The 24,476-nt window shown below is 54.8% G+C and overlaps 2 protein-coding genes and 1 non-coding gene across 8 annotated transcripts in view; all 3 read right to left on the bottom strand.

Annotated features, from left to right (window-relative positions):
• Kdm4b (lysine demethylase 4B) overlaps positions 1 to 1,344 on the bottom strand; it is an 80,203-nt gene extending 78,859 nt beyond the window's left edge. For all 3 annotated transcript variants that reach the window (XM_050125164.1, XM_050125165.1, XM_050125166.1), the window contains exon 1: positions 1,182 to 1,344. The gene's annotated coding sequence lies outside the window, so the exon portion shown is untranslated. The remainder of the gene's footprint in view (positions 1 to 1,181) is intronic.
• A 3,049-nt stretch (positions 1,345 to 4,393) lies between these two features.
• Trnak-cuu (transfer RNA lysine (anticodon CUU)) lies at positions 4,394 to 4,466 on the bottom strand. Its single transcript has one exon. It is a non-coding gene; the product is annotated as a tRNA-Lys (tRNA).
• A 623-nt stretch (positions 4,467 to 5,089) lies between these two features.
• On the bottom strand, positions 5,090 to 24,378 carry Uhrf1 (ubiquitin like with PHD and ring finger domains 1). 4 transcript variants are annotated; one of them, XM_050125177.1, is made up of 17 exons: positions 24,175 to 24,378; positions 23,544 to 23,809; positions 21,904 to 22,068; positions 16,698 to 16,940; positions 15,685 to 15,845; positions 14,203 to 14,418; positions 13,493 to 13,596; positions 13,209 to 13,395; positions 11,951 to 12,182; positions 11,564 to 11,668; positions 10,530 to 10,636; positions 9,235 to 9,394; positions 9,011 to 9,148; positions 7,326 to 7,443; positions 7,088 to 7,230; positions 6,633 to 6,737; positions 5,090 to 6,397 (listed from the first exon to the last, which is right to left on the bottom strand). In XM_050125177.1, exons 3-17 carry the CDS (start codon positions 22,054 to 22,056, stop codon positions 6,251 to 6,253), a joined length of 2,319 nt encoding a protein of 772 aa, XP_049981134.1. In that variant the 5' UTR covers positions 22,057 to 22,068; positions 23,544 to 23,809; positions 24,175 to 24,378; the 3' UTR covers positions 5,090 to 6,250. The 4 variants fall into 4 exon arrangements, with proteins under 4 accessions (XP_049981134.1, XP_049981131.1, XP_049981132.1 ...); XM_050125174.1 differs by having other exon boundaries at positions 13,209 to 13,419; positions 24,175 to 24,377; XM_050125175.1 differs by having other exon boundaries at positions 13,209 to 13,419; positions 23,544 to 23,765; positions 24,175 to 24,377.
• Positions 24,379 to 24,476: the final 98 nt, after the last annotated feature.

Genomic DNA, 24,476 nt, shown 5'->3' with positions numbered 1-24,476 from the left:
AACCAAGATCCTCAGAGCCTAAGAAGGTGCAGATACCAGGCTGCAGGCTGCAGGCTGAGCAATCCCCACTTGCACACAAGGAAAGATACACTTTCTTTATGCTTTTTGAAACATGTTACAGGATCCACCCTCTCGCTAGCTGAAAAAAAAACTAGCAACTCGGGCAAGACACTTCCCCAGGTGTTACTGAATTATTAAAGCAATGCCATCCTTTCCCCTTCCCCAGTCAGACAGATGGGACAAGAGGAAGCCCAAGAGCGGCAATGCTCTAACCGCACCGCTTACACCATCAAATCTGCAAACCAGGATCCAAACAGACCAGAATCCCTCATACTCGTACCTGGCTGCACCGTAGCCCCCCCCCCCAGCAGACCCCTACCCTGCCAAGAAGCCCCCAGCTTTCCTACAATAGTAGGAAAGTCATCCATCCCCAGCTGTCCCCGACTCTGCTGGCTTCCTGGGAAGGAGAAACGGGGCTGTCTGCCGGGGGACGCCCTGGACGGGTATGCAAGCGGGCAACTGCACAATTTATGGTTTACAGAGAGAAGAGGACTTGAAGGCAGAGGGACCCGGGAACGGATGCAAGGTGAGAAGGCTGCCATTGCAACAGTGGATACGTGCGCTATTTATTTTAACTTGAAAAAAATGCAGATTACATAGTGATTTAGGGATTCTGGGACAAGAGGGGGTCAAGTTTGGAAGGCATGATGGATGGGGTGTTTGGAGGGACAGCATGTGTCCCCTAAAGGGAATAAAAATCCAAGCGGGGAGGAGCAAGGGCTTGGAGTGAGCTTTATATTTTCAAGGATTTAGGGGTGCCGAAGGGATGGCTGGACCAGGCCACCCACGCTGTCATCTTTTGTGCCCTGGAAAGGGGACGCGGCGCCCCGCCCCCGCCCCGCCTTTGTCCGGCCCCATCGTCCCCCCTCCCCCCAAAAAAAACACACCCTCCTTTCCCAGGCACACAGTCGTTTTGTCGATCAACAAACAGCAGCTTCGCCCGAGCGGACAAAAGCCCGGCGCACCCCACCGCCTCGCGGAGTCGAGTAGGCCGCAGCCGAAGCCTCGGCCTAAAGTATGAGCGGTGTCCGCGAGGCGCGGCGCGGGGGCAGGCATGGCGGCTGCGCGGCACCCGGAGGGGCCTGGAAGCTGCAGAGCACCGCCGCTGATCGCACACTCACCTGGCGCGGCGCGCGCGGCCCCGAGTGTGGACAGCGGGCTGAGCGGCGCGTGCTCGGCCGCCTTGCGTCGCCCCCGCCGGGCCTTGCTCCCGCGGTCGGGCCGCTCGACTCCTGCCTTCGCCGGGTTCGTTCGCTGGTTCGATCGTTCGCTAGCTCGCGGCCGAGCCCTCAGTAAGCGCCTCGGGCGGGGAGACGAAGCTCCACGGGGCGGGGCGACGGCTCCTCCTCGGCCGCCATTGGGTATCCAGCCCACGCCCGCACGCTGATTGGTGGCGGCTGACAGCTCCGCCCCTCCCCTAATCAACACCGCGTGGCCCCGCCCTCCGCGACCTGGGGCGGGCGCAGGCACTCGACCTCTTCCCGTCATTGGTCCAACCGCGAGGACGCTCCGGCACCCACTCACGTGCCCGGTGACCGACTCAGCTCTCAATGGGTGCTGAGCACGTCCGTCTAAAGGGACTCAGCCAATCCGACAACGGCCGGGACTAGTGTAGCCCGGAGCGCAGTCAGATTGACAAGCGCGTTCTCAAGGACCCCGCTGAGAGAAGCGCGGATTGGTGTTCGGCACAGGCCTCTGGGCGCCTATTGGTTAGAACTGAATGTCAATCACTGTCTTGTTGCTCCAGATCCCGCCCCGTTATCAGGCGGTTGTTGAGTACGTGATGTCCTGCACAACATCGGCCGTGGGTCCGAGACGCCGTAGAGACAGCAGTTCGAGACCCGCTGGATCAAGACCCGGAGCCGGGATTTGAGCACAGCTTTGCAAGGGGCCGAACTAGGGTACAGGGGGTCCGCCATTCCCCTTAACGTGCGTGAGTTCTGCTGGGGCGTGTCTCTGGGGAAGTCACCTAACTGGGCCTCAGTACCCCCCATGAAGTGATAGCGGTGCCCACGGAAAACTTTGCAATAATTCAATGAAAGGCGTGGTGCTTTTTCTCTGTTTCACAGTCTTCCTCGGTCCTGCTCTCTCCAACTCAGTACGTTCCAAACTGGGGACCTGTGCACCAGATCCCAGCTACAGCTATGACTCTATGGACAGTTTCTTAAGGTTTGATAGTATACCCCATCAATATGTATCTATAGTTTTACATTTCTATTATTTTGTGTATATGTGCCCTGTTAGGGGGTCCCTTGGGAGCCGACTCTCCTGCCATCTGGGTACCAGGATCAAACTCAGCTTTGTCAGACTTGGTTGCAAGTCCCTTTACCCACTAAGCCTGCTTGCTGGTTCACCATCATTTCCTTTGTTCTTGATCAAACAAGGGTGAAGGTGTGCCCGTTTTATGGGACAGGACTAGAAATCCTCCGACTTTAACACCTATACCTGAAAGTACCCTCCTTGGAGCAAGTCCTTTGCTTCCCCTTTCCCCACCCCGACTCCCAGTCGGTCACTAACTCCAAGGTTATGCAGAAATTATTCCAAACTGGGTGGCTCTTGAACTATTTTTCCATGCTCCTCACTGTGCGATAACCGCAAGGGAAACAGCCATTGTAATGCCGTCACCACCACCCTGCCCGCACGCCAGGTCAGCATGTCTCTTCAGCCAAGAGATGGTGGCACGCTCCTCTAATCCCGGCACTGGGAGGCAGAGGCAGGTGGATCCTAAGTCTTCAGAGCAAGTTCCAGGACAGCCATGGCTACACAATGAAAACCCAACAAAGACCCTGTCTCAAACAAGCAGGTGAAACAGCTCAGTAAGCTTGCCATCTAGGACCTGTCTGATCCCAGTTCCCCAGGCGGTGAGGGGAGTGTCCTTTGTTCTGGTTTCCATAGATGGCACACATCTGCCTGCACAGGCACACACACAAACCAACTCAGCACAAAGGGAGAGAATCGTGTGCTCACCACCATATTTTCAAGGGCACATGACCTTTGTGGAGGACTACCATTAGTAATGGTTTGCTTTTAATGAGGAGTGGGGTTTTATTAGATTTGCTCTGCCCTCGGATTCCTACAACGTGGTATGGGCACTTGTCTGAGCTAGGGAGGCTGGCTCAGCAGTTAACATGGCAGCCTGCTCTTGCAGAGCCCAGAGAATTCGGACACCAGCACCTATGTCAAGAGGCTTGCGACCAGCTCCAGCAGATCCAACATCTGTAGCCTTCAAAGGCACCCACTCATACGTTCAAATAATCTTTTACATGGCGGCCCATGCCCCTCAGTTGTAGCGCTGGGGAAGTAGAGGGAGGTAGGCCCGAGTTCCAGGTCAGTCTCGAGGGCTCACACTAAGGATGGAACAACTGTGGTTTCCGAAACAGGATTCCTCTATGCAGCCCTGGCTGTCCTGGAACTAGCGCTGTCAATCACGCTGGTCTCAAACTCAGACCTGCCTGCACCACCATGACCGAGTATCACTTTGTAGCCCAGGCTAATCCTGCAGTCACGATCTTCATGTCTCAGTCACACAAACACAGGCTAAGAGGCATACCGCAACACACCCAGCTCCGCCCCACGTTCCTTAAAAATAAGGTCATGTTGGTGAGGGCTGTGTGGATCAAGGTACTTTTGGCCAAGCCCAACAACCCAATTTCCATCCTCAAGTCCCATATGGTGAAATGACTTCAATTTTTAAAATTTTTTTTTAGACTTATGTGTATGGTGTTTTGCCTGTACGTTGCGTGGAGTTACCTGCAGAGGCCAGAAGAGAGCAGCACATGCTTGGGAACTGACATTACAAAGCAGGTTGTTGCATCACCATGTGAGTGCTGGGAATCAAACCCAAGTCCTCTGCAAGAGCAGCCAGTGCTCTGACCTCTCCTGATGTGGGAGTGTAATATATCAATCTGTTGATTTCATTGGTTAAGTTATAATAAACCAGCTGCTTGGCCTCATGGCTTGGAACATAGATGGGAGGAGTAAACAGAATAGAATTCTGGGCGGAAGAGGAAGTGAGGTCAGACTCTGCTCTGCTTCCGGAGACAGACCCGACAGCTCTGCTGGAGCAGAGACGCCATGCTCAGCTCTCCCAGGCAACTCCAACCCACAATGGACTTAGGCTAGAATCTTCCCGGTAAGCGCACCTTGGCGTGCTTACAAACATTATTAGAAATGGGCTAGTCCAGGGGCGAGAATTAGCCTGTAAGGGTTAGAGTTCATGGGCCAAGCAGTTCTTAAATGAATACAGTTTGTGTGTTGTTATTTCGGGCATAAGCTAGCCAAGCGGCTGGGGTGTTGGGGACGCAGCCCCGCCGCTTCCTATTTCAACAGATGGCGCCCAACGTGGGGCTCGAACCCACGACCCTGAGATTAAGAGTCTCATGCTCTACCGACTGAGCTAGCCGGGCGGCCGGGGTGTTGGGGACGCAGCCCCGCCGCTTCCTATTTCAACACTCTCCAATCCCACGTGTAATTTTTTTTAAAAAAGCAGACATCCTTGGCTTGAGACCAGCAGCTGAGGCTCCCCCCTCAACCATTCTGAGCAACCTACTGTGCCCCCCACACACCATGCTCACCCACACACCCATGACTCCACAGGAGCCCAGACCCTTCTGCAGCTTACAGTGCCTGTGCCAAATGCAGGCACACCAGCCCCACCAGCAGCCAGCGAAGCCCTCCCACATTCCAACCCTCAGGGCCAAAGCCTCTGCTCTCACAAGTTAGCACTGCCTTTTCCCTGTACATCGTCAACATCTAGTTTTCTATAAACCTGTGGGGTCATCTGTACAACGGAAGAACCTTCCAGAATAGGTGCCAGCAAACTGCTCTCTGCTTTCAGGACTATGGAGTTTCTGTCTGACTGCAGCAAGAGCAGCAACGGGGATGAGTGAACGGCTGTCCATACAACTTTATCTGCACAACCAAGCTGTGCCCTGGACACGAGTGCCCTGATGCCCATTGTCTCATCAGCCTCTCTTCTCGTTTTCATGACAGCACCACAAAGCAGTTCAAAAACAAGCAAACACAAATATTCAAATCTGCAGAAAAAAATTTAATTGAGATCTAAAATCTGAACAAAAAAATTGAACTTCAGAAAATATTCACATGGACACATGGAATTCTGTTTTCTTCCCTAACATGTTAACAACCTAACAAAACAAACAAAACAAAACAAAACAAAACCCCACGAAACACAAAAAGTGACCCTTAAAACAGTGCTATCCGGTCTGCCTGCAGTTACGTTACGTGTTCAGTTCCCATGCTCTACTGAGGTATGGCCTGCACACTTTGGCAAAGTTACCAGTTACAAAAGAAAACAAAAACCAACCATGCAATCACAGTCTTCTTCAGTACAGGCTGTAACTAAAGAAATTCATCAAGGAAACCATTCATCCCCTTAGAAAAATAAAGAAACCCTCATAATTTTCAGTTGCCGAGTTAAAAACAAGATGAGAACTGGTCGCTACACCTCAAGCCTCCACAAAACCCAGCCAGCGAGTACCCAGCGGCCAGGCTTCCAAGATGGGCATTGGACAGTTCAGTGCTGATAGCAGTGGAAGGGGCGGTGAGCCGAGGGCGCATGGTCAGCTTCGCCTCAGCCGGTGACCGGCCCTGAGGTCACAGCCAAGTCCCGCTGGAGGAGTGTCAGCTAGGCCCCAGAGGCACCCGTGAGGATGGCAACACCAGGGCTGAGGCTGGCCCAGGGTCCCCTTCAGGTCTTCTGTGAAGGCCTAAGGCATGGCTGCCAGGGAGATATACCTGGTCTTTTCAAAGATGGTTGCAGAGTTGTTCTAGGCAGCTGCTCTCAAGGTGAGAACTGACAACATGGCACTGAGGTTGGTGCGGGCTCAACAGTTTCCAAATCCATCTCCAAAAAAGAAAAAGAAAAGGCAGGGTTCTTTTTCCCTTCTCTTGGAGACTTACAGACGTTGTATGTGTGTATATATATATATATATATGTATGTATGTATACATACATATATATATATACATATATATATATAAGAAAGAGAGAAGAAAAAAAGAAACGAAAGACAGACGTCCAAGTGGTAGCCAGAATACAGTATTCCTGGTTAACTGGCGATCAAGGCAGACGGGTCACCAGGGGCAGATGTGGAAGGACAACACCTTCAAGCTAAGCCCACTAAGAACTCGAAGCAGGATCGAGGGCCCCCCCGCCTGGTTCGCGGCATCACCGGCCGCTGCCGTAGCCAGGGAAGAGCTGGTTGAGAATGGTCTGCAAAGGCTGATTCACCCGGGTTGGGGAGCTGTGGTCCAGATCACAGCGACAGGCTGGGCAGCTGTACACCTCGGCCCGGAAGGACCTGTCCAGGCAGTCCTGCATGAGACATAGGCAGGGTGAAGGGCGCAACTGGGAGCAGCCACGCAGGCACTGGGGCTCCCTTCTGACCCTCGTGCCCACTCAGGACTCTGAGCTCCTTCCTGGTAGTCCCTGGCACTGTCCTAGAGGGGGTTAGTGTATGGGAGCCTGGGTCTCTCTAAAGAATAAGGCTGAGGGAACAGCCATGACACCCCAAGAGTGCAGGCAGTGGTCCAGGCACCCGCTTTCTCACCTTGCAGACATTGTGCAGACACACGGTGGTGACAGGCCGGAACACCAGCTCCTGGCAGCAGATGCACTGGAAAGCCTCGTTCACCTTGCTCAGAAAGACCTGGTACTGCAGAGCGGGCATGGGAGGGCACACTTCCATCACCTCATCCCAACACAAGACAGAAACCCCAGCCCCATTTGCGCCTCAGCAACACTGAGGACACTGTGGTACAAGGCAGAAGGCCTCAGACAGTACAGGGTGGTGGTCCTGTGCAGCCGACCCAGCCCAGACCTGAACTTTCCGCACTGAAGGCACAAACAAGGCCTGCACTGACTGTCTCAGTGTGGGACATGGGAAGTTCCAGAGGCAGCTGCACACCCACGGAACAGGCTAGTGAGGCCATATTGGAGTGCTGCTGCAGGCTAGGACATGGACTCTGACCCTGTGTGCCCACAGGATGGGTCCCCGTGGCTCACCGGCCCATCCTGAAGTGAACTCAGCACGTCATCCCACAGCTTGGCATTGCTCTTGTCCTCCTTGATGAGGTTGGCCTGTTCGACAGGGAGCGTGAAGGGCTCCAGTTTGCTCTTCTTGGGTATACGTGTATTAGTGGCCTGGCCTGGGGGGCGGGGACACAGAACAAGATCTGTGAGAAGCTAATGAACACTTCAGACATGTGGGATAGACGGGAAGTCGGGATGGACAGGCACCCACCTGTGGGCTTCCGCTTGGCTGAGCCCGTCTTAGAGGGTGATTCCTTCTCCAAGGCCTTGGCTCGGCACTTCTTACTCTTCTCTTTGCTAGCCAAGGCCTCCAAGTAGCCTTCGGGGTACTGAAGGGAGAGAGGTTGTGGGCAAAAGTCAGCACCCAGCCCATCCTTCAGAGCCACCGTGTCATCACCTAGCAAGCTCTTGGGTACCTGAGGGCATTACTGGACAAGCATGAGGGCCAGGTGTGGCAGGGCTGGGATCTTCCCCACACAGGCCCCCTATAAGCAAGCCAGGGCTATGTGGGGAAGATCCCTACCTAAAACAAGAGCCAGGGGTGACAGCACACTCCTGTCACCCTGCACTAGAGGTCAAGAGAGGGTTAGGAGGTCAAAAGTCATCCTGGGCTATGTAGCAACTTCAAGGCTAGCCTGGGCTACATGAAGCCAGGTACGGTGGCACCCCATCTGTGACCCAGCATCCAGGAAACTGAGGCAGGACTGTTGAGTTACAGGCAAGCCATAAGAGAGTGAGATCTTCAAAAACCACAGAAAAACTAAGCCTATCAGCCCTACCACTGACCCTGTCCCAGCCCTTCAGCCCACTTCGAGCACTTGCGTGCGTGAAAACATGCACACGCTTCTGCACATCCTGCTGTACCATCAGTGCAGCCCCCAACACCTGGGGACAGATGCCATCATGTCCCGTGGGTCACTAAGATTCCTTAAATAGTCCTCAACAGGATACAAGCATGTCTAGAGCCCCAGGGCAAACACCCCACCACATGGATATGAAATGATCCGGCTACAAAGAGGGGAGGCAGCTGCAGGGGATTCGCATCTTTACCTGCCCACCCCCACTGCCTATTTTCTATCAGTTCTGGTAGCTTCTTTCTGCTGATGCTGGAGGGGCCATGGGTCAGAGGTTGGAGGGGCAGAAGCAACGTTAGCTACAGGTATGGCTGGTTGGATGTGTCACTTGTGTGCCCTCAGCCACTCATAACCTCAACGTTTCTACATTTATTTTTCAGTGTATAGTGTACTGCCTCCGAGTGTCTGCGCCAGGTGTGTGCAGTGCCTGCAGAGGCAGACAGGCTCCGGGACTGGAGTTACATATGCTGGAAGTGTGTACAGAGGACTGGAGGTGTGTGTGTGTGTGTGTGTGTGTGTGTGTGTGTGTGTGTGTGTGTGTGCGCGTGTGTACACACGCAGTACCTGTGGAGATGGGACTGTTGTTACACATGCTGAGTCACCATGTGGGTGCTAGGTATCAAACTGGGGTCCTCTGCAAGAGCAGCCTGTGATATTAACTGAGCCATCTCCGTCCCCATAAGAGTTTGAGGCAGGATCTCACATAGGCCAGGCTGGCCTTGAACCCCTGATCCTGATTATGTTTGGCTGGGACAGAACACATCTTTGTATAGAAGAATGCTCTACCCACGGTGCTGCAGAACTAGCCCTGGTTTTGTTCAGAGGGTCTTGCTATGCAACCCAGGCTGGTCTCAGCCTTCTGAGGACCTACTGGTAGTTGGTTTGGAGGAGAGAGGGACCCTGGGAAGTCTGGGGCCTGGAAGCAGAATGGAAGTAGAACAGGTGTCCCCACTGCTAACACCCATCATGACGGGCAACGAGCTCCACAGAAAACAAGCCTCAGAGAGGGAGAGCTGGAGCCTCTGACCTCCAGGCCACACACCTGCATAGTGAGCCCCAGCTGCCGCATGCGGTCCTTGCCCTCCCGGGTCCAGGGCCCAGGCTCCGTGTCATCCCGTCGCAGGAGGTAGCGCCACACGAGGAAGCCAGATTTACCCTTTTCTGGCCAGTACTTCACCACCTGTGGAAAGAACAGCGTAGCTGGTGTAGTGTGGCGTAGGAAGCTCAGGGACACGGGCAGGACACAGGCAGGCGCTCACAACCCACCTTGTAGATGCCATCGTAGCGGTTGCCCTCTGCAGGCGCGTACTTGCTGTGTTTCCCACCCTTCATGTTGCGGACGACACGCACTGGCTTCCCCTGGCGCCAGTCCTTGGCCTCTGCCCCATTCTCACTGATTTTGGAGTTGCAGTTTAGCGCCAGAGCCCTTTGGGGAACACAACACAAAGGAAGTCACACCCTGACACCCACAGATACAGACCTCGTCACCATAGGACACCAGGACAAGATCACTGGCATTGGCCAGAAGCTGCCGGAGGCTGCTGTCTGATCTAACCGTCCCCACAAGACACGCAGGTTTCCCAGAGGCTAGAGAGCAGGTGTTCTTGCAGAGCTCCCAGTGTGATTCCCAGCACCTACATGGTGGTCCCGACTCTCACTGACTCCAGACCCATGGGATCCAGCGCCCTCTCCTGGCCTCCGTGGGCACTGCACCCAAGTAGCGCATAGGCTTGCAGGCAACACACTCACTCATACACATGAAATAATTCTTTAAATATCTCCCAGAAGTCCCTGTGTTGAGGGCAGAACTACAGGAAGTGTAAGTTTTAAGGCACAGGGCCTGGCAGCATCGCAGATGCTAGAGAATAGGACTGTAGGACTCCAGTGTCCTCTCCATTCTCCTGCCCTGCCCAAGTGCCACATGCGGCTGCCTTCTGTTGCCCCCCAGTGGGAGCCTCAAGACAAAGGCTCAACCAAGCACAGCACAACCCAGATGCACAGGCCAGGAAACCTTGCCCCTAAGCTAATAGTCTCAGGACTTGTTACAGTAACAAAAGCTGTCCTGTCTATAAACTAGGGGGAAGGGGATTGTTTGTTTTTGTTTTTTAAGACAGGGTTTCTCTATGTAACAGCCCTGGCTGTCCTGGAACTAGCTCTTGTAGACCAGGCTGACCTCAAACTCAAAGATCCACCTGTCTCTGCCTCTGCTGAGATTAAAGGCACCACCACCCAGGGGTTTATTACTTCAATAGAAACCTTCCTTGTAGGCTCACATTTTCAGGATTTGTTACAGTAACAAAACCTTTCCCTCTAAACCACTGAGCTGGATGTTCTGATACAACAACCCTTTGCTGAGCTGAGCTACACCCTGGCTGTGCAGCAGAGCAGAATGCAGGACCCTGCCAGGGATGCCACCTCCATACTGAGACGGCAGTGATACCCCTGGCTGGGATTGTGGCCACGACAGAGGTCCATCATGAGGCAAACCTGTGCCCCATCACCTGCTGCCATGAGAGGCATGTGGGCCCCCACCCTCCACAGGATGCCAAGCTTCCACACACCTGTTGGTGTTGGTAAGCTTCTGGTCAGAGGACTGTCCTGCCGTACGCTTGTTGCCTGAGAGGTCCCGGCCACCGCTTCCTGTGTATGTGAAGGAATTGCCGTTGTCCTGCAATGGGGAAGAAGGGCTGCGTGAGCCCTTGGCATAGAGGGTAAGCCCTGCCCGAATCAATGAGGACAAGAGGTGTGGACCCAGAGGAGATAGTGAGTGTTTGGCAGGGGTGAAGAGTGAGGGCCAGTGGCACACAGCAAGCCCAGAAGACACGAGGCACCGTAACAGAAAGAGACCAAGTTTTGTCTTTGAAATGCCACTACGACCTGTTCCCACACAAAGGGTCCTTGAAGGCAATGAGCAGTGACATGAGCCAGACACAGGACAGATGCCACAGGGCCCCATGTCCTGAAACCCTGGGAGGACAGCATGTGCTGGAGAAAAGGCCGAGACACTGGTGGTCAAGTGTCTTGGGACAGAGGCTCAGTGGGAGGAAGATGCAAAGTTCTAGCGGCAGATGGCAGAGAGAAGTACCTGACACCATCGCCATGCTGCTGTGCTTGGGTGCTTCCTAGGCCAAGAAGGGTCAGGCCGCCCTCCACCAGCGGGTGCGGAATGTTCGCCGCACCCTGTAATTTCCCACCTTCCCTTCTAATTAAGCAGCCATCACTCCCCACAAGAGAACCTGGAACAAGAAGCCAGCCCAGCTCCTGTTGCCCTCACCACACTAAGGCATCCTCAGAGTTGATTTTTCTTTCCTTATAAAATTGAAAGACTTATTTTTGTGCTATAGGCAACAGCTCATGACATCTTCTCCAGCAGAAATGAGCCACAGTTACCACTCTTAGGTCGACAAGAGTGACCACAACAAACTGACAGCACGACCTGGCAACTCTGGCCAGCACTGAGGGCAGGCCCCAGTGGGAGACTGGACAGGACAGAGAGGGTGCAACTCCTGAGGGACCAGTCATGGTGGATGGCGTGGGAGAGCCCGAGTGGGAGGCCATGGGGGTGGGGATGGGGATGAAGGAGGCGCAGTCTCACCACATCATCCTCGTAGCCTCCAGCCAGCACCAATGAGTAAGCACCATCATTACTCCGCCCATGGATGCCCGCCACGTGCGGCCGATGCACACCAGACTCACTGACCTGTGAACATGGCCAAAGACCCATTCCATCTCTTGGGAACTGTGACCCTGTCCAGACCCCAGGATGACAGTCCCTGACAAGAACACACCAGCCCAATGGCTGAGTCCAGCTACCATAAAAGAGCTGGCCGTGATAGGGATAAAAGATTGTGCTGCAACCCGGCACCCTCCTCCAAGCAGGCAACCTCCTGAACCCCACTCAGTAGCATTTCCTGCCCCTAGCCACATATGGGATACAAACTCCAAAGATAAATGTCTGGAACCCCGTGACATCAGCAGATACCTGGACTCTGAAGCGCCACATGGTGCCCACAGGGACGCCAGGGATGGGCCCGAAGTGGTTGGCGGGCACGATGGTACATTCTCTGGTGCGGCCCACACAGGCCATGCCCTTGCCCCAGTCCCGACGGGAGGATGACGTGGCTGATGCCATCTTCGCCTTCTTCTTGCTTTGCTTCAGCTTCTCGCCTGCTTGCACCACCTCGCTGGAGTCGGTCCGGCAGCTGGGGCAGTACCTGGGACAAGAATGCCACCTGTATATGACCTGATACCCAAGCGCAAAAGACAGATGGAGTCCTTCCTCCTGGGGACACAGCCCACTGGCTGTCCAGAGATAAGGTCCCTAGAGCTGAATCAAATCGGAAACTCAGGTTCCCAGGCAGCAGTGAACATGCTCCAGCATCTGCAGCTACGGGCAGCTGGAGGCACAGAGTCAAACTCCAGGCTGGACCATCCCTACAGAATGCCTGCCAATGTTCTATAGGACATGGGTTTCCTCAACCTTCTGCTAAAAGCCCTGCCTGAGAAGACCAGTGAAATAATCAGTGGGTAGAGGCTTGCCACCAAGCCTCAGGACTTGCATTTAATCCCCCGGGCCTACATAGTAGAGAGAACTGACTCCCAAGAGTTGTATCCTAATCGCCACACATACAAAAATAAAACTAACAAAGTTATTTCAAGAACCCCCCCAGAGAGGACACCTTTCCCAGGGAGGCAGAAGCAGGTGGATCTCTGTGAGTTCCAGGTCAGCCTGATCTACAGAGAGAGTTCCAGGACAGCCAAGGCTACTCAGTGAGACCTTGTCTCGAGAAAATCAAATCAAAACAAGAACAATGAAAAGCAAATCACAATGCTGAGTAAGGGAGCGGGCACGAGTCACCTGATAGCGCTCACCTCCCCTGCTGCCAGAGCCTTGGGTGTCCTGACCTGCAGGCTCAGGCAGCCACACCAGTGCCAGGAAATCAAGTCCTCAAGTGCAGTCAGAGTGAGGTACACAAGCTAGTCCCTCGACGCTAGGCACTAGCACAGTGCTCTCTCCTAAGCCTGCAGCCAAGCTGGCAGGCAGCAGGCCCCAGGACCCTCCTTTCACTGCTTCCCCAGCACCGAGCTCTCACACTTAACAGCCACACTCAGCATTTGATTCAAGCTCTGGGATTTACATTCAGGAAAGTGGAACCACATAATAGGCTAAGAGCCACTTCCTGGCCTGTCTTAAGTTCCCTTCTGGGCAGTCCAGGGGGCCCCAGAAGTCTGCCACTCACCACTCAGGCTCAGGGGGGACGCAAGTAAGCGGTGGCTGCAGGCAGTACAGGTGGAAGGCCATGTCACACTCGTCACACAGCACCTGCTTCTCAGGAGCCTCACGCCCACCGCAAACATGGCAGGCACACTTGCGACACAGTTTGTTCTCGTCGTCCTTGCAGTACTGGCAGGACGGGCCGCTCTTCCCTGTTTTCCGGAGCGGAGGAGGGGCTGCAGCAGGCCACCATGCCACCTGGTCTGCCACCCCCCACCCAGGCGTGCTCAGGGCCCGACCAGTACTCACGCTGCGAGGGGTTCCCAATCAAGGGGCTCCTCTCATTAGGGAGCTCAATCTTAAAGACTTCATCCACGAACATGAGCCGGCAGTTGTTGAGCTGAGAATCGTTTCTGCAGAACATCCCCAAACATTAGAGCACTGTGGGGCTGAGCCTGTCTGAAGACAGGCTTTCAGATCTACTCCCCATTGGTTTCTGCATGTGTGTTTCTGTAATGTGGGCACTCCTAGGCCACACACAGGTCAGAGCACCCTCACTGTCCATCCTCCACATTTGCCTACACATGTCACGTGTCGGGCTAGCTGGCCCAGGACATCCAGGAATTCCCATGTCCCTACAGCACTGCTGGCTAGCAATACAGACAGGCACTACTATACAGACAGGCTGTATGTGGCTTCTGGAGATGTTTACATAGCACTGAAACGAGAGTTTGAAGAGAATGAGATCTGGTGCCCTAAATGAAGAAAACGCCCTTGGCCCCTTGGAGGTTCCCAGGCACTCAGAGCACCAGGCCTCCTAGAACCACTCAGGCCCACACCATCCTGTATGTATGGGACACCCTCCTGTATGGGATACCTCCTGTATGGGACAACATGAACATACATAAAGAAGCCTCTGAAAAGCCGAGTCTGAGGGCTGCGGAGCTAGCTGTGTCTAGGGACGGCCGGTGTGAGGATAAGGGAGGACAGCTGGGTCCCTGTCCAAGCAGGCCACTCACAAGAGCATGACGTTGCCATACAGCTCCCGCGCCGTCCTGGTCTGCCGCTTCCTACAGATCTCGACGTCATACCAGAAGCCGCGCTTCCTGGGGTAGTCCACATTGTAGTTGGCCATTACCACCTGGCCCACTTCCAGGTCCTCCCACGGGATCACAGTGCGGGCACGGGCACGGACATCCTTGGCTTTGACAACCTCCACTCCACTCTCTGGGTAGCTGCAAGCAAAGGCCCAAACTCAGATACCCAAGGCTACCACATGCTGTCCCTAAACAGGCCCAGAAGTGGGAGCATGGGGAGCCATATTCTGGGTGACCCTGGCCATCTAAGCTGGTGGGCCAGGTATGCGGAACATGTAGACAAATGCGCCTCACAAAATGACTTGATCCCCATCCCAGCAACCAGGGAGACGGCAATTTTACTGTAAAGAAGGCTCTTTTCAGTGAGGTAGGCCTGAAGGAGGAGGAACAGCTCTGGACTCTCAGAAGAGAAGTGAGGTGGCCATGCGCCCAGGACCGCCAAGTCAAGGCAGCTTGGGAGGGTTGACCTGGGGACCAGACTGGGAAGCTATGGGTAGGGAAAGTGAGTTTTTCTCCACACACACGTATAGAGCGTAAACATGGATGTGTGTGGAGGCGTATAGACTAAGATACCACAGTGCCCCAGAAGTGACTATTCCACACAGAGCGCTCTCCAGGCAGCCGTGAGCGACATTCACTTTCAGGTCCATCACAGAACTCAGCTCAGCAATCATCTTCCACAGAGGATTTCCACACTAAATGGCTGTTTCAATAAAGTCAATATTTGACTAAATGGCTTGTCAACAACAAGCTGGGCCCACAAATGATCCCAGAGCTAGAACATGGAAATCTCGACAAGACCTCAGTTTATACACTGGGATCTCACTATCCACTGTCTTAGGAACCATCCAAAACCATGAACAGAAATGACAGCACCTCTCCGCTAGTGAAGGGCTGACACCAGAAACCCAGCATGACCAGAAGGAAGCCAAATAGCAAAGAGCAAGTGCATCCTCCACCTACAGGATGCTGGCCTTACAAAGCTCTGCGGCCTCCCCAGGCCAGGAGGGCCCCCAGACCCAAGGAAAAAGATGTATACGGCTTAGCTGTTTGCCTGAGCTCTCTTGGCACCACTCACGTCATCAGGTGGAACCTGGACCCAAGATGCCCTGTTGGTCCAGGGACTGAGACCAAAGATCCTCCTGAGAAGGCTGGGACCAAAGACACTCTAAAGAGATCCTCATGTCCTCACACACTGAACAAAAACTGGTCAAGGCAGAGCAGCTCACGGCTGGGATCCTAGGGTTAGAGGCCCTTCGTCTAGTCTCGAATGGAAACAGGGGGCCAAGGATGAGCCTTCCGTGGCTTCCCCAACCTCGTCCCCTGGCAGCAGTCACTCAGGGAATGCAAGACAGGGGCTCTGGACAGCGCTGGAGACAGGACCAAGCTGGCGATGGCACTCACTCATCATATTTGATATGGTACATGATGTCATCCTCCGGAGTCATGCTGGTACTGGAGCTGCAAGGCTCTTCCTGGGATGGGGCTCTCTTCTGCACCTGGACCACCTGGGCCTCAAACCATGCACCCAAGGTGTTGTCACGCACGTCCACGTACTCATCAACCTACAGGAAGCAAGGAGGCTCAGGGACCGGGCAGCAGGGCAGGACCAGGGTCGAGGATTTGGGTAGTGGGGTGAGAATTACAGGGCCACACACCAGGCAAGTGTGTCTGCACCCAGTTATGCCTAAAGGTCTCACTCTCTATTCCAGGTTAGCCCCACAAGCACAAGGGTGCTGCCTCAGCCCCCAGAGCACAGGGATGGCGAGTGTGGGTCGCCACGCTCCACCTGGGAGTAAGCCTCAGCGCTGTGGACAGCGGATGGCACTAGACAATTCTGAACAGAACTCAGTTAACAACGCCCTCTGCTGCCAGAAACTTCTGCTCTGATGGCTCCAACTATCTCAGAGGTTTGATGACAGACAGCAAACAAACAGGGACCACGCGCGGTCCTCAGGCTCCAGGTGCTGAGCCACATCCCAAGCCTCCACACTCCAGACCAGGATCTCCCATGTAACTCCGGGTCCTGGATAAGAAGCTGTGCCTACACAGGTCAAACCCAACAGGTGGTGTAAGAGCGATGTGCTCAGAGAGCAGATGGCCCTCATGGGGGACTGCTTAGCCTCAAACACAGGCTGGGATTCCCACGGAGGCTCAACCTCCAGTTTGTCAAATGCATTTCAATCTTGATGCAACTCACTGGAGAGAGTTCAAAATGTCAGCTCCTATGCCAGCTGTAGAGGTGAGACCTACAGTACTGCCTATAGTGGGTCACCAAAGAGTCCCAAGAGACCTGTGTGGCTGTCAGTGTAGTAAGGGGCAGGGAGGCTGAGACACTGCTAGGGTTGGCAGTGTACAAATCTGGGTTGAGGGCAAATGCAGAAAGCCACTGTCACACGTCCACACAGCCACCTCACCTTGTACAGCCCCAGTTCTGTGTCCTCCCACACAGTCTTGTCATCCCCTTCAGCAGCCCCTTCGCCATGCGTGGACGACTTGTCGGACTCGCTCTGACCCACACCATAGCCAGAGTCAGAGTCTGAGAGCTCCGAATCCCGTTCCTTCGAACTGGAAGGCAGTGCCAGACTCTGGCGCACCAGCAGCTGGATTGTGTCATTGAGGCGCACGTCATAATCAAAGAGTGTGTGGCCGTCCTCCATCTGTGGGGAAACCCAAAACAGATTGTCTTCTCTGAAGGCCTGGCACAGGGCGGGTAGATGGGAATACATGGCCAGCTGAAGCCCTGTCCCAGGACAAGGCAGGCACACATAGAGGACCGGCAGTACCCAGACAGCCATGGGCATAGGCAGCACAGCCCTTCCACGCTGTGGATGTCTATGGGTCCTCCTTCCAGGGAGACCTGCTGAACTAATGCTGAGCGGGGTCTCACGTAGCCCAAGCTCATCTCAAACTCCTGGTCCTCCTTCCAGCACCTCCCAAAGGCTGGGAAGGCAGGCAGAAGGGCCATTAAGCCAGTTACGTATTGCTGGGTAGTATTGCCGGGGAGAGCGCTCCTGGCATTGAGGTAGGTACACTGACCAGCACATTGTAGGGACCGAGAAGCTCACAAGGACAGACTGTGAAACCCATGTCCCATTGTGTCCAGGGGCAACCAGACGGGACCCACAGCAGTCCCCAGAATCCTTTCTAAGGCTTTCCACCAATCTCCCCCGACTGCTCAGAGTCATTCATGGCTCGGCAGTATTCCCTAAAATGTCATCTCTCACCATGGACTCCTTCCCCACTGTGGGCCAGAGGCACCTCCCCTGTGACAGTCACATCCACTGGGAGGGGCTCCCTTAGGGATGGAGTCACCTAGTGCCTTAAAAATGGAAGGGGAGGTTAGCCAGACGGTGGCAGCTCACACCTTTAATCCCAGCACTGGGAGGCAGACGCAGGTGGATCTCTGTGAGTTTGAGGCCAGCCTGGTCTACAGAATGAGTTCCAGGACAGGCTCCAAAGCTACACAGAGAAACCCCCTCTCAGAAAAAGTAAAAAAAAGAATGGGGGTTTAGTCCCTTCCAGGGACCTATTGTCATGCAAAGAGCTCTTGGGGTTGCTTTGAATTGGAGTCCCCAGATCCCTGGGGACTAACAGGGAGGGTAGGCCCAGTGACCTACTATGATAACTGAGAATAGGCTGGGACAGGACTGTGGGAACAGGAATGAGACACCTAGAGAACAAACTCTGCGTCTGAGATGGAGGCACCATACAAAATGCCTTCTCTTTAGAACTCTGTGCATGCAGCCAGCAACAGGGCTCCCGGGAACAAGGAGGACACCATGGGAAGAGGTAGGAATCTACGGGAACAGGACCCCACGGGAACACGGGAGACTCCGCGGGAACAGGGACAACTCCGCGGGAACAGGGGATTCCGCGGAAATAGGGGGGACTCCATGGGAATGGAGGGGCTCCGTGGAACAGGTGAGACCCCCTCGGGGAAAGGGACAACTCCGCAGGAACGGGGGAGGGGGGACTCCGGGGAACAGGTGGGACTCGCGGGAAAGGAATTCTGCGGGAAAAGGAACTCCGCGGGAAAAGGAACTCCACGGGAAAGGAACTCCGCATGCAGGAGGGGACTCTGAAATAGACAGCTTGGGTGATCAGCAGTCCATGACTGCTCTGAGCACATGCTTACATTGAGGCCAGCACCCACAGGTCACCATGTCACCCAACACAGGGACTTCTGTACCACAGGCCACACTTGGGGATCCCGAGAAAAGGGGCCCAGTCTAGAAAGTCCTTCCACAAATGGACAAGCACTGCCACATGCCATCCACAGAATGCAACGCTGTTCAGGCATCAACAGGACCACAGCTCAGGAAGCAACTGAGGCCACCTGACATCCATGTGCACGTAATGCATTTATGCCGCACACAGACACATGCACATGCCCAAAGCAAATACAAAGCAAACCCAGGGGCTGGTGGTCAGCGCTGGGACAGCCAGGAGGCAGGGTGAGGAGGGTGGGTAACCAGACCATACAACCCCCCAGGCCTGTTATCTAGGAACCCACCAGGCTGCCCCACCATGGTCACAGCCCCCACTCAACAAGCAGGACAGGATATGGCTGGGCCTGGCTGGGCAGACTCACCCAGCAACTCCTAACTCACAAGGCCGGTTGGGCAGCTTCTGACTGCTGTTTCAGGAACTATCAGGCCAGTAGAAGCCTGCACTGGCACGTGACCAGGGCAAGGGGTGGAAGTAGTGCCCCCAACTCATATCCCACTTGAGTGAGGTCACCCTTGGGGCCATCTGTCACAGGTGACAGGACACTCCAAGAGCCTAAAGTCAAGGTCCAGCTCCCTCCCACTCAATGACCTCAACAGTAACTGAGTCCAGCACTGAGTCTCACACACCTCCTGTTAATTCTAAGACTGAAAATGAAACCCGGTAGGGGCTGAGTGTGCAGCGGTGTGCATAAGGCCCTGGGCCTCCATCCCCAGCACTACATAAACCAGCGCTCACACGTGCTGTCATCCCATTCCACGAGCAAACAAGTGCTTCAGGGTTATCCTTGGCTCCATAAATCTGACTGCAGCCTGGGCTGGCGAGATGGTCAGCACGTGAGGGAGCATTCACCCTGCGAGCCTGATGCTGAGTTCCTCCCACCCAGAGCCCACAGTGGAAGGGAAGATCCTCTGAACCCCACACACTAAAGCATATACACAACCAACCAACTAAAAAGTTCAACCAGTAACATTTTCCGACAAGGCAGCTGCTACCCTGCCTCAGCCTCCTGAATAATTAGGCAATGTTCAAGATGGCCCTGGTGGCTTTTGTCCACTCTTGGGAGGTCTGCTGTTGTGCCTCCAGCGAAGGGGGTAGGAGACTTGCCTTTACTTGGCTTGTCACATGATCCTGGATGGCGCCTTTCAAGTTAATCTTGCAAGGAAATGGCTCTGGGGCCACAGTCTGAGTTGGGCCTTGGTCCAACCACTTTGTTCACGACTTTTTTTTTTTTTTTTGAAGGAACAAGGCTTCACTTTGCCATGGCCCAGACTGACCCTGGACTTCACAGGTAGAGAGCACTGTGGGGAGGGAGCCAGGGGCTGGGGAAAGGCCGCTTCTATGGTGCTTGACGGCAACAGAAACCACGCAAGTAGGTCCTTCTTATGGAAGGTTCATGGTGCCCTGGCTTTCTCCTTATTTTTTTGTGGCCTGACTTCAAAGCTAAAAGGAGCAGGCTGGTGTCAGGGAGTTGGTGTGTGCTGGAATGACAGATTTGCTGGGTACTGGACTGGGTGGACTCCAGGCTTTGTGCATGCCGGGCAAGCGCCGGACCAACACTCTCAGCATGGCTGACCTCAATCACCCATGAAACCAGAGGATATGAAGAGAAAGAGAAGTATCCCAGAGGACTCCTGGTGATGTCTGGAGACTGAACGAACAGTGAGGACCTGGCCTGAGGACCCTTGGCTGATTTTTGGTTCCTCCATCACCGAGTTAGGACCTGCTGAACCCATAACACATCACTATATGCAGTGACAAGCAGCCAGCCATGCTTGCTATCGGGACATGAGAGTTAGCTGTCCCTGAACAGAGAGGAGCAAGGAAGTTAAGCGACGTTAAAGTCTGCACATGCTCGGCATATTTCCACGGGGGGTTTTAAGAAAACAATCCATCTACCAGACACATATCATGTTTCCCTGGCAGGGACAATGCCCAGCATCCCCTCCCACTTACCCACCACCCTGCTCAGAGATAAGGAGGGGCCAGCACACACCAACTCCCTGACACCAGCCTGCTCCTTTTAGCTTTGAAGTCAGGCCACAAGAAATAAGGAGAAAGCCAGGGCACCATGAACCTTCCATAAGAAGGACCTACTTGCGTGGTTTCTGTTGCCGTCAAGCACCATAGAAGCGGCCTTTCCCCAGCCCCTGGCTCCCTCCTCACAGCCTGCTGCAGCTGCCTCAGAAGCCACCACCTGCGGCAGCATGAAGGGAGCTAGGAAAAGGGATCAGGCAATAGCAGGGGTGCAGTTGGTCACCCTTGAGAGGCAGAGGCAGGTGGTTCTAAGTTCAGGGCCAGCCTAGGCTATGTGAAACCCTGAAACCCTGTCTCAGAACCTGACAATCATTTCCACCAGCTGAGGGTCCCAGGAGGAAGCGAGCCCAATGACTTGACAAAAGGCAGAGGTGCCAGCAGAAAGCCAAGGGGATAGTGTGGAATCTCTGCAGGGGTAAGGCTACTAAAGTTTGTCTTTCAGACCTGATGTACACTTGACCAACTATAGTTTCCAGGAGAGACACACCGCTAATCAGACATGGTTCCCACACACCACCCAGCTGCGCCAAGGAAACCCCATGACTGGGGGCGGGGAGGTACAGCCAAACTGCCATCACCAGGGCACAGCCAGTTAAAGAAATGAACCTGGACACCAGAGGGCGGCAGTGCCCTGCCCAGCCACAAAGGCGGTACAGGTTGTGAAAATAGGGACTTCAGATCTACTTAAGACCCTTCGCCACTGGCTGCAATGCACCCAACTCCAAACAGACCCCTGCAGGCACGTACCCTACACCAGAGATCCCAATGCTGGCACATGCTACTCACAGCACCGCAAGATGCCAATTAAAAAAAAAAGGCCCAGCCAGGTGCCAATGATAACCATTCCCAATGCGGGCAGCTGGGCTATAAAGATGGCCATTTTGAAGGCCAGAGAGCTGGACAAAAAGGGGGCAGAGAGGTGCAACAACAAGGGGCTAACCACTACCCCTTTTCCCATAAGCCTAATCGAATGAAATTTCTAATTCGTGAGTGAAGTGGATCCATGGGAGGTTTAATGTCTCATGGGAGCAAGCTGTGGGCTATCACGATGGATTTCAAAAGGAAAATCTCTCACCACTAGTACGTGAAGACTGTTGGAGAAACTTTACTCTGTAACCCCCTGGAGCCCTCTGTTGGCCACTTAAGCTTTTTTCTCAAGAAAAATGATTTAGAAGACTTTAAAGGACAACTAAAAAGGTAGCAAGTCTTGCAGCAGAGACCAGCCTTTGTTCACCCTTCCCACAGCATCTGAAGCAACCGACAAGGGGGGGAGCACTCTTGCTTGGTGGCTTTGAGAGGCAGGGTGCCTGGGACAAAGCTCGGTGGGTGGATGGAAAGCTGGGGTGGCCACTTTACCTGTTTCCCCCTGTAAAAGAGTCTCTGCAGTTGGGGTTCCACGTGAAACATATCCGCAATCTTTTTTCTCAGCTCCTGCACTTTGGTCAACCTAGACAGGGAGTCCACGGTGCGGGTCTCCTTCCCATCCATGGTTCGGACCTGGATCCACATGGTGCCAATACACTGAAGGGATAGAGAGAAAAGGATGGGGACTCGTGTCAGTACGGCCGGCCTGCAGGCAGGAAGTGGGGGGTCCCTCGCCCCAGCAGCTTTCTTTACATCTGATTGAGCAAGAAGAAACTCCCAGGATCAATCTCCTGGCGTCCTGGCCCCTCTACTCGGCCAGACTGCGCCTTGGAAGACCAGGTGGTATAAATTAGGCGCTTAATATTTTAATGACCAGTGAGTGGGGACACTTGAGCATGGACCGCGAAAGATATACTGAGTAATCCAAGACAATCCACCATGTCTTCCAAGAGGGGGAAGCAAAAAAAAAAAAAAAAACCAGTAATACCCGTGGCGAAAGAAAGGCCTGCCTGGTCGCAGTTATTCATTCGTTCACCCATTCATTCATTCATTCATTCATTCCACAGTAACGGGAACTCGCCAACTTCGAAACGGACCAGAACTTCTCAAGTCCCGGGAGAGGGAACTCGGTCATAGAAGTCAGGACCCCCACCCCAGACACCACTCGGGACTCCCCCCGGAGTTCCGGGCCGGTGCCCCCCGCGCGCGTGCGCGGAGTAGGCCCCCCCGCCGTGGCCATGGCAACCGGCAGTCCCGGGCCGGTCACCCTCGCGCGCGCGCTCGTGACTAGAAACTCACCTGGGCCCCACGCGCGGCTGACTACCCTGACCAACTCCCGGGATACCAACCCTGGCCTCTTGGGACGGCGTTTTAAAGACCCCCGAGGCCCGAAGCCCACGCCCACACCCTCCGCTGCCGCCGGGGTCGGACCCCGGGAGCCGCGCCGTTTAAGTTCCGCCCTTCCAGAGAGCCCGCTGCTGATTGGCTCCTCCCGGGTTGTATGCCCCGCCCACCTCGCACACAATTGGCCGAAATGGACTCGGAGAAGCCAGGGCGCGCGAAACCCGACTCAGGCGCGACAATTGAATCGCGGGGAGCGTCCGCGCGCAGGCGCGGAGCCGCGTGTACTCCCCCGCTATACCCCACGCGTTTCCCGCGGACTCAGCGGCACCCGGGAGGGTCAAAAATCGGGTGCAGCATGAAGGACGCCCCTCAAGTCACCTCTCAACGGACAGAGAAGCACGCATGCGCAGTGGCTCTCTGCTGAGCCCAGAGCCACGCGCGGGAAAATTTTGCCAAGTTTTGGGGTGTAATCGTGTTTGCGGGGCCAGAGATGGGGATCCAACATGGAGGGGAATCCAACAGTTTGGATTCCCCTCACACGCGGTGCGGAAGCACGCGTGGGCGATGGCTCTCTGCAAATCTCATCCCACGCGCGGGAAAGTTTGCAAAGTCCCCTCCAACCCCTCCCCAACGTTGTGCGGCTAGCCAGGCAGGAGGTTCCGCGTGTAAGACTGGAAGACCTCGGATCCCCTGAAGTAAGCCCAGTGGCCACGCGTGAAAAGTACTCTGCAGTTTTGCGCTGCGCCCGGCCGTGCCACTGTGTGCGCACAGCCCGCTCTCCCACTCACCTCTCCCGCGGCTGCGATCCGGACTGTACTCAGGCCTGGAGTGCCTGCTCCTGGTTAGGGCTCTGGGGTTGGGTGACCGAGGAGGAAGCCGCGTGCGTGGCAGAGAACCTGAATGAGCCCGGGAGCGCGCGATCCTTCCAGCTGCTAGGAGTTTCTTTTTTTCCCGCGAAAACTCAGGGCGTTTTCAGAAGTGTCCAAAGGCTGCTGCGAGAAACTGCCACCCTAATGGGTTGAGGGGCGGGCTCTTGATTCCTGATTGGCTCGCGCTGTGGCGGGAAGCGAGAAAGACAGTGGGGGCGTCCCCACGACTGAGTATCTACCCCACCGCCGGCTCCGCCCAGCAGGCTGTGCCCAGTTTACCAAGAAGGCCCAGGTCCCCTGGCATGCTTAGGAATCCTCAGAGGGATTGCCCCCCTAGAGACACCCCTGACCTCAGTACATACCCTTTCGCCCTCGACTGGACACACTTTGATCTCTCAAATCTAAGACCCCAATTTTTGGCCGTATACCCCAGGAGAACTTGAGGGGTGCGTCCCCTCCAGACATCTTGCACCCCATATACTGAGCATCCCCAGGCGCCTTGAGTAACATCAGGGCGCTGCTAGTGGCTCCCCCACTCCATGCTACCCACCCGCAGGGCTTCTTTTCCGCCTGGTTTTTCCTGCGTTCTGCAAGCTGTCCAGGTAGGCAGCGCCTCCCTGCCCCCTCCGCCCAGGCCTGCTCCATTCTGACCATCCTTGGCAGGCACTGGGCATCTTCAGGAACTGATGAACAGAGAGACCAGAGCTGCGGGGTCCAAACCTTCGCTCCAGCATTTGGGGTCTCTAGCAAAGCAAGTTCTGGTTATGGTACCAAACAAGAAGAAAAACAATAAGTCTTAGAGGACAATTCCAAGTACAACCAGAAGCCATGAGGTCAGAAGTGACCAGCGGC

This window comes from Alexandromys fortis, unplaced genomic scaffold (assembly GCF_014885135.2).
Source record: "Alexandromys fortis isolate MF-2015 unplaced genomic scaffold, M_Fortis_MF-2015_v1.1 scaffold_243, whole genome shotgun sequence".
Lineage (NCBI taxonomy): Eukaryota > Metazoa > Chordata > Mammalia > Rodentia > Cricetidae > Alexandromys > Alexandromys fortis.
The sequence above is the reverse complement of the archived record's forward strand: the minus strand, read 5'-3'. Positions and strand labels throughout refer to the sequence as shown.

Coding starts and splice junctions, on each gene's coding strand:
- Uhrf1 (XM_050125174.1), bottom strand. CDS start 22,056: ATGTGGATCCAGGTCCGAACCATGGATGGGAAGGAGACCCGCACCGTG. Junction 13,597..14,202: donor TATGGCAACGTCATGCTCTT/GTGAGTGGCCTG, acceptor GATGTTCTGCAG/AAACGATTCTCAGCTCAACA. Junction 10,637..11,563: donor GAGGCTACGAGGATGATGTG/GTGAGACTGCGC, acceptor TCCCCATTGCAG/GACAACGGCAATTCCTTCAC.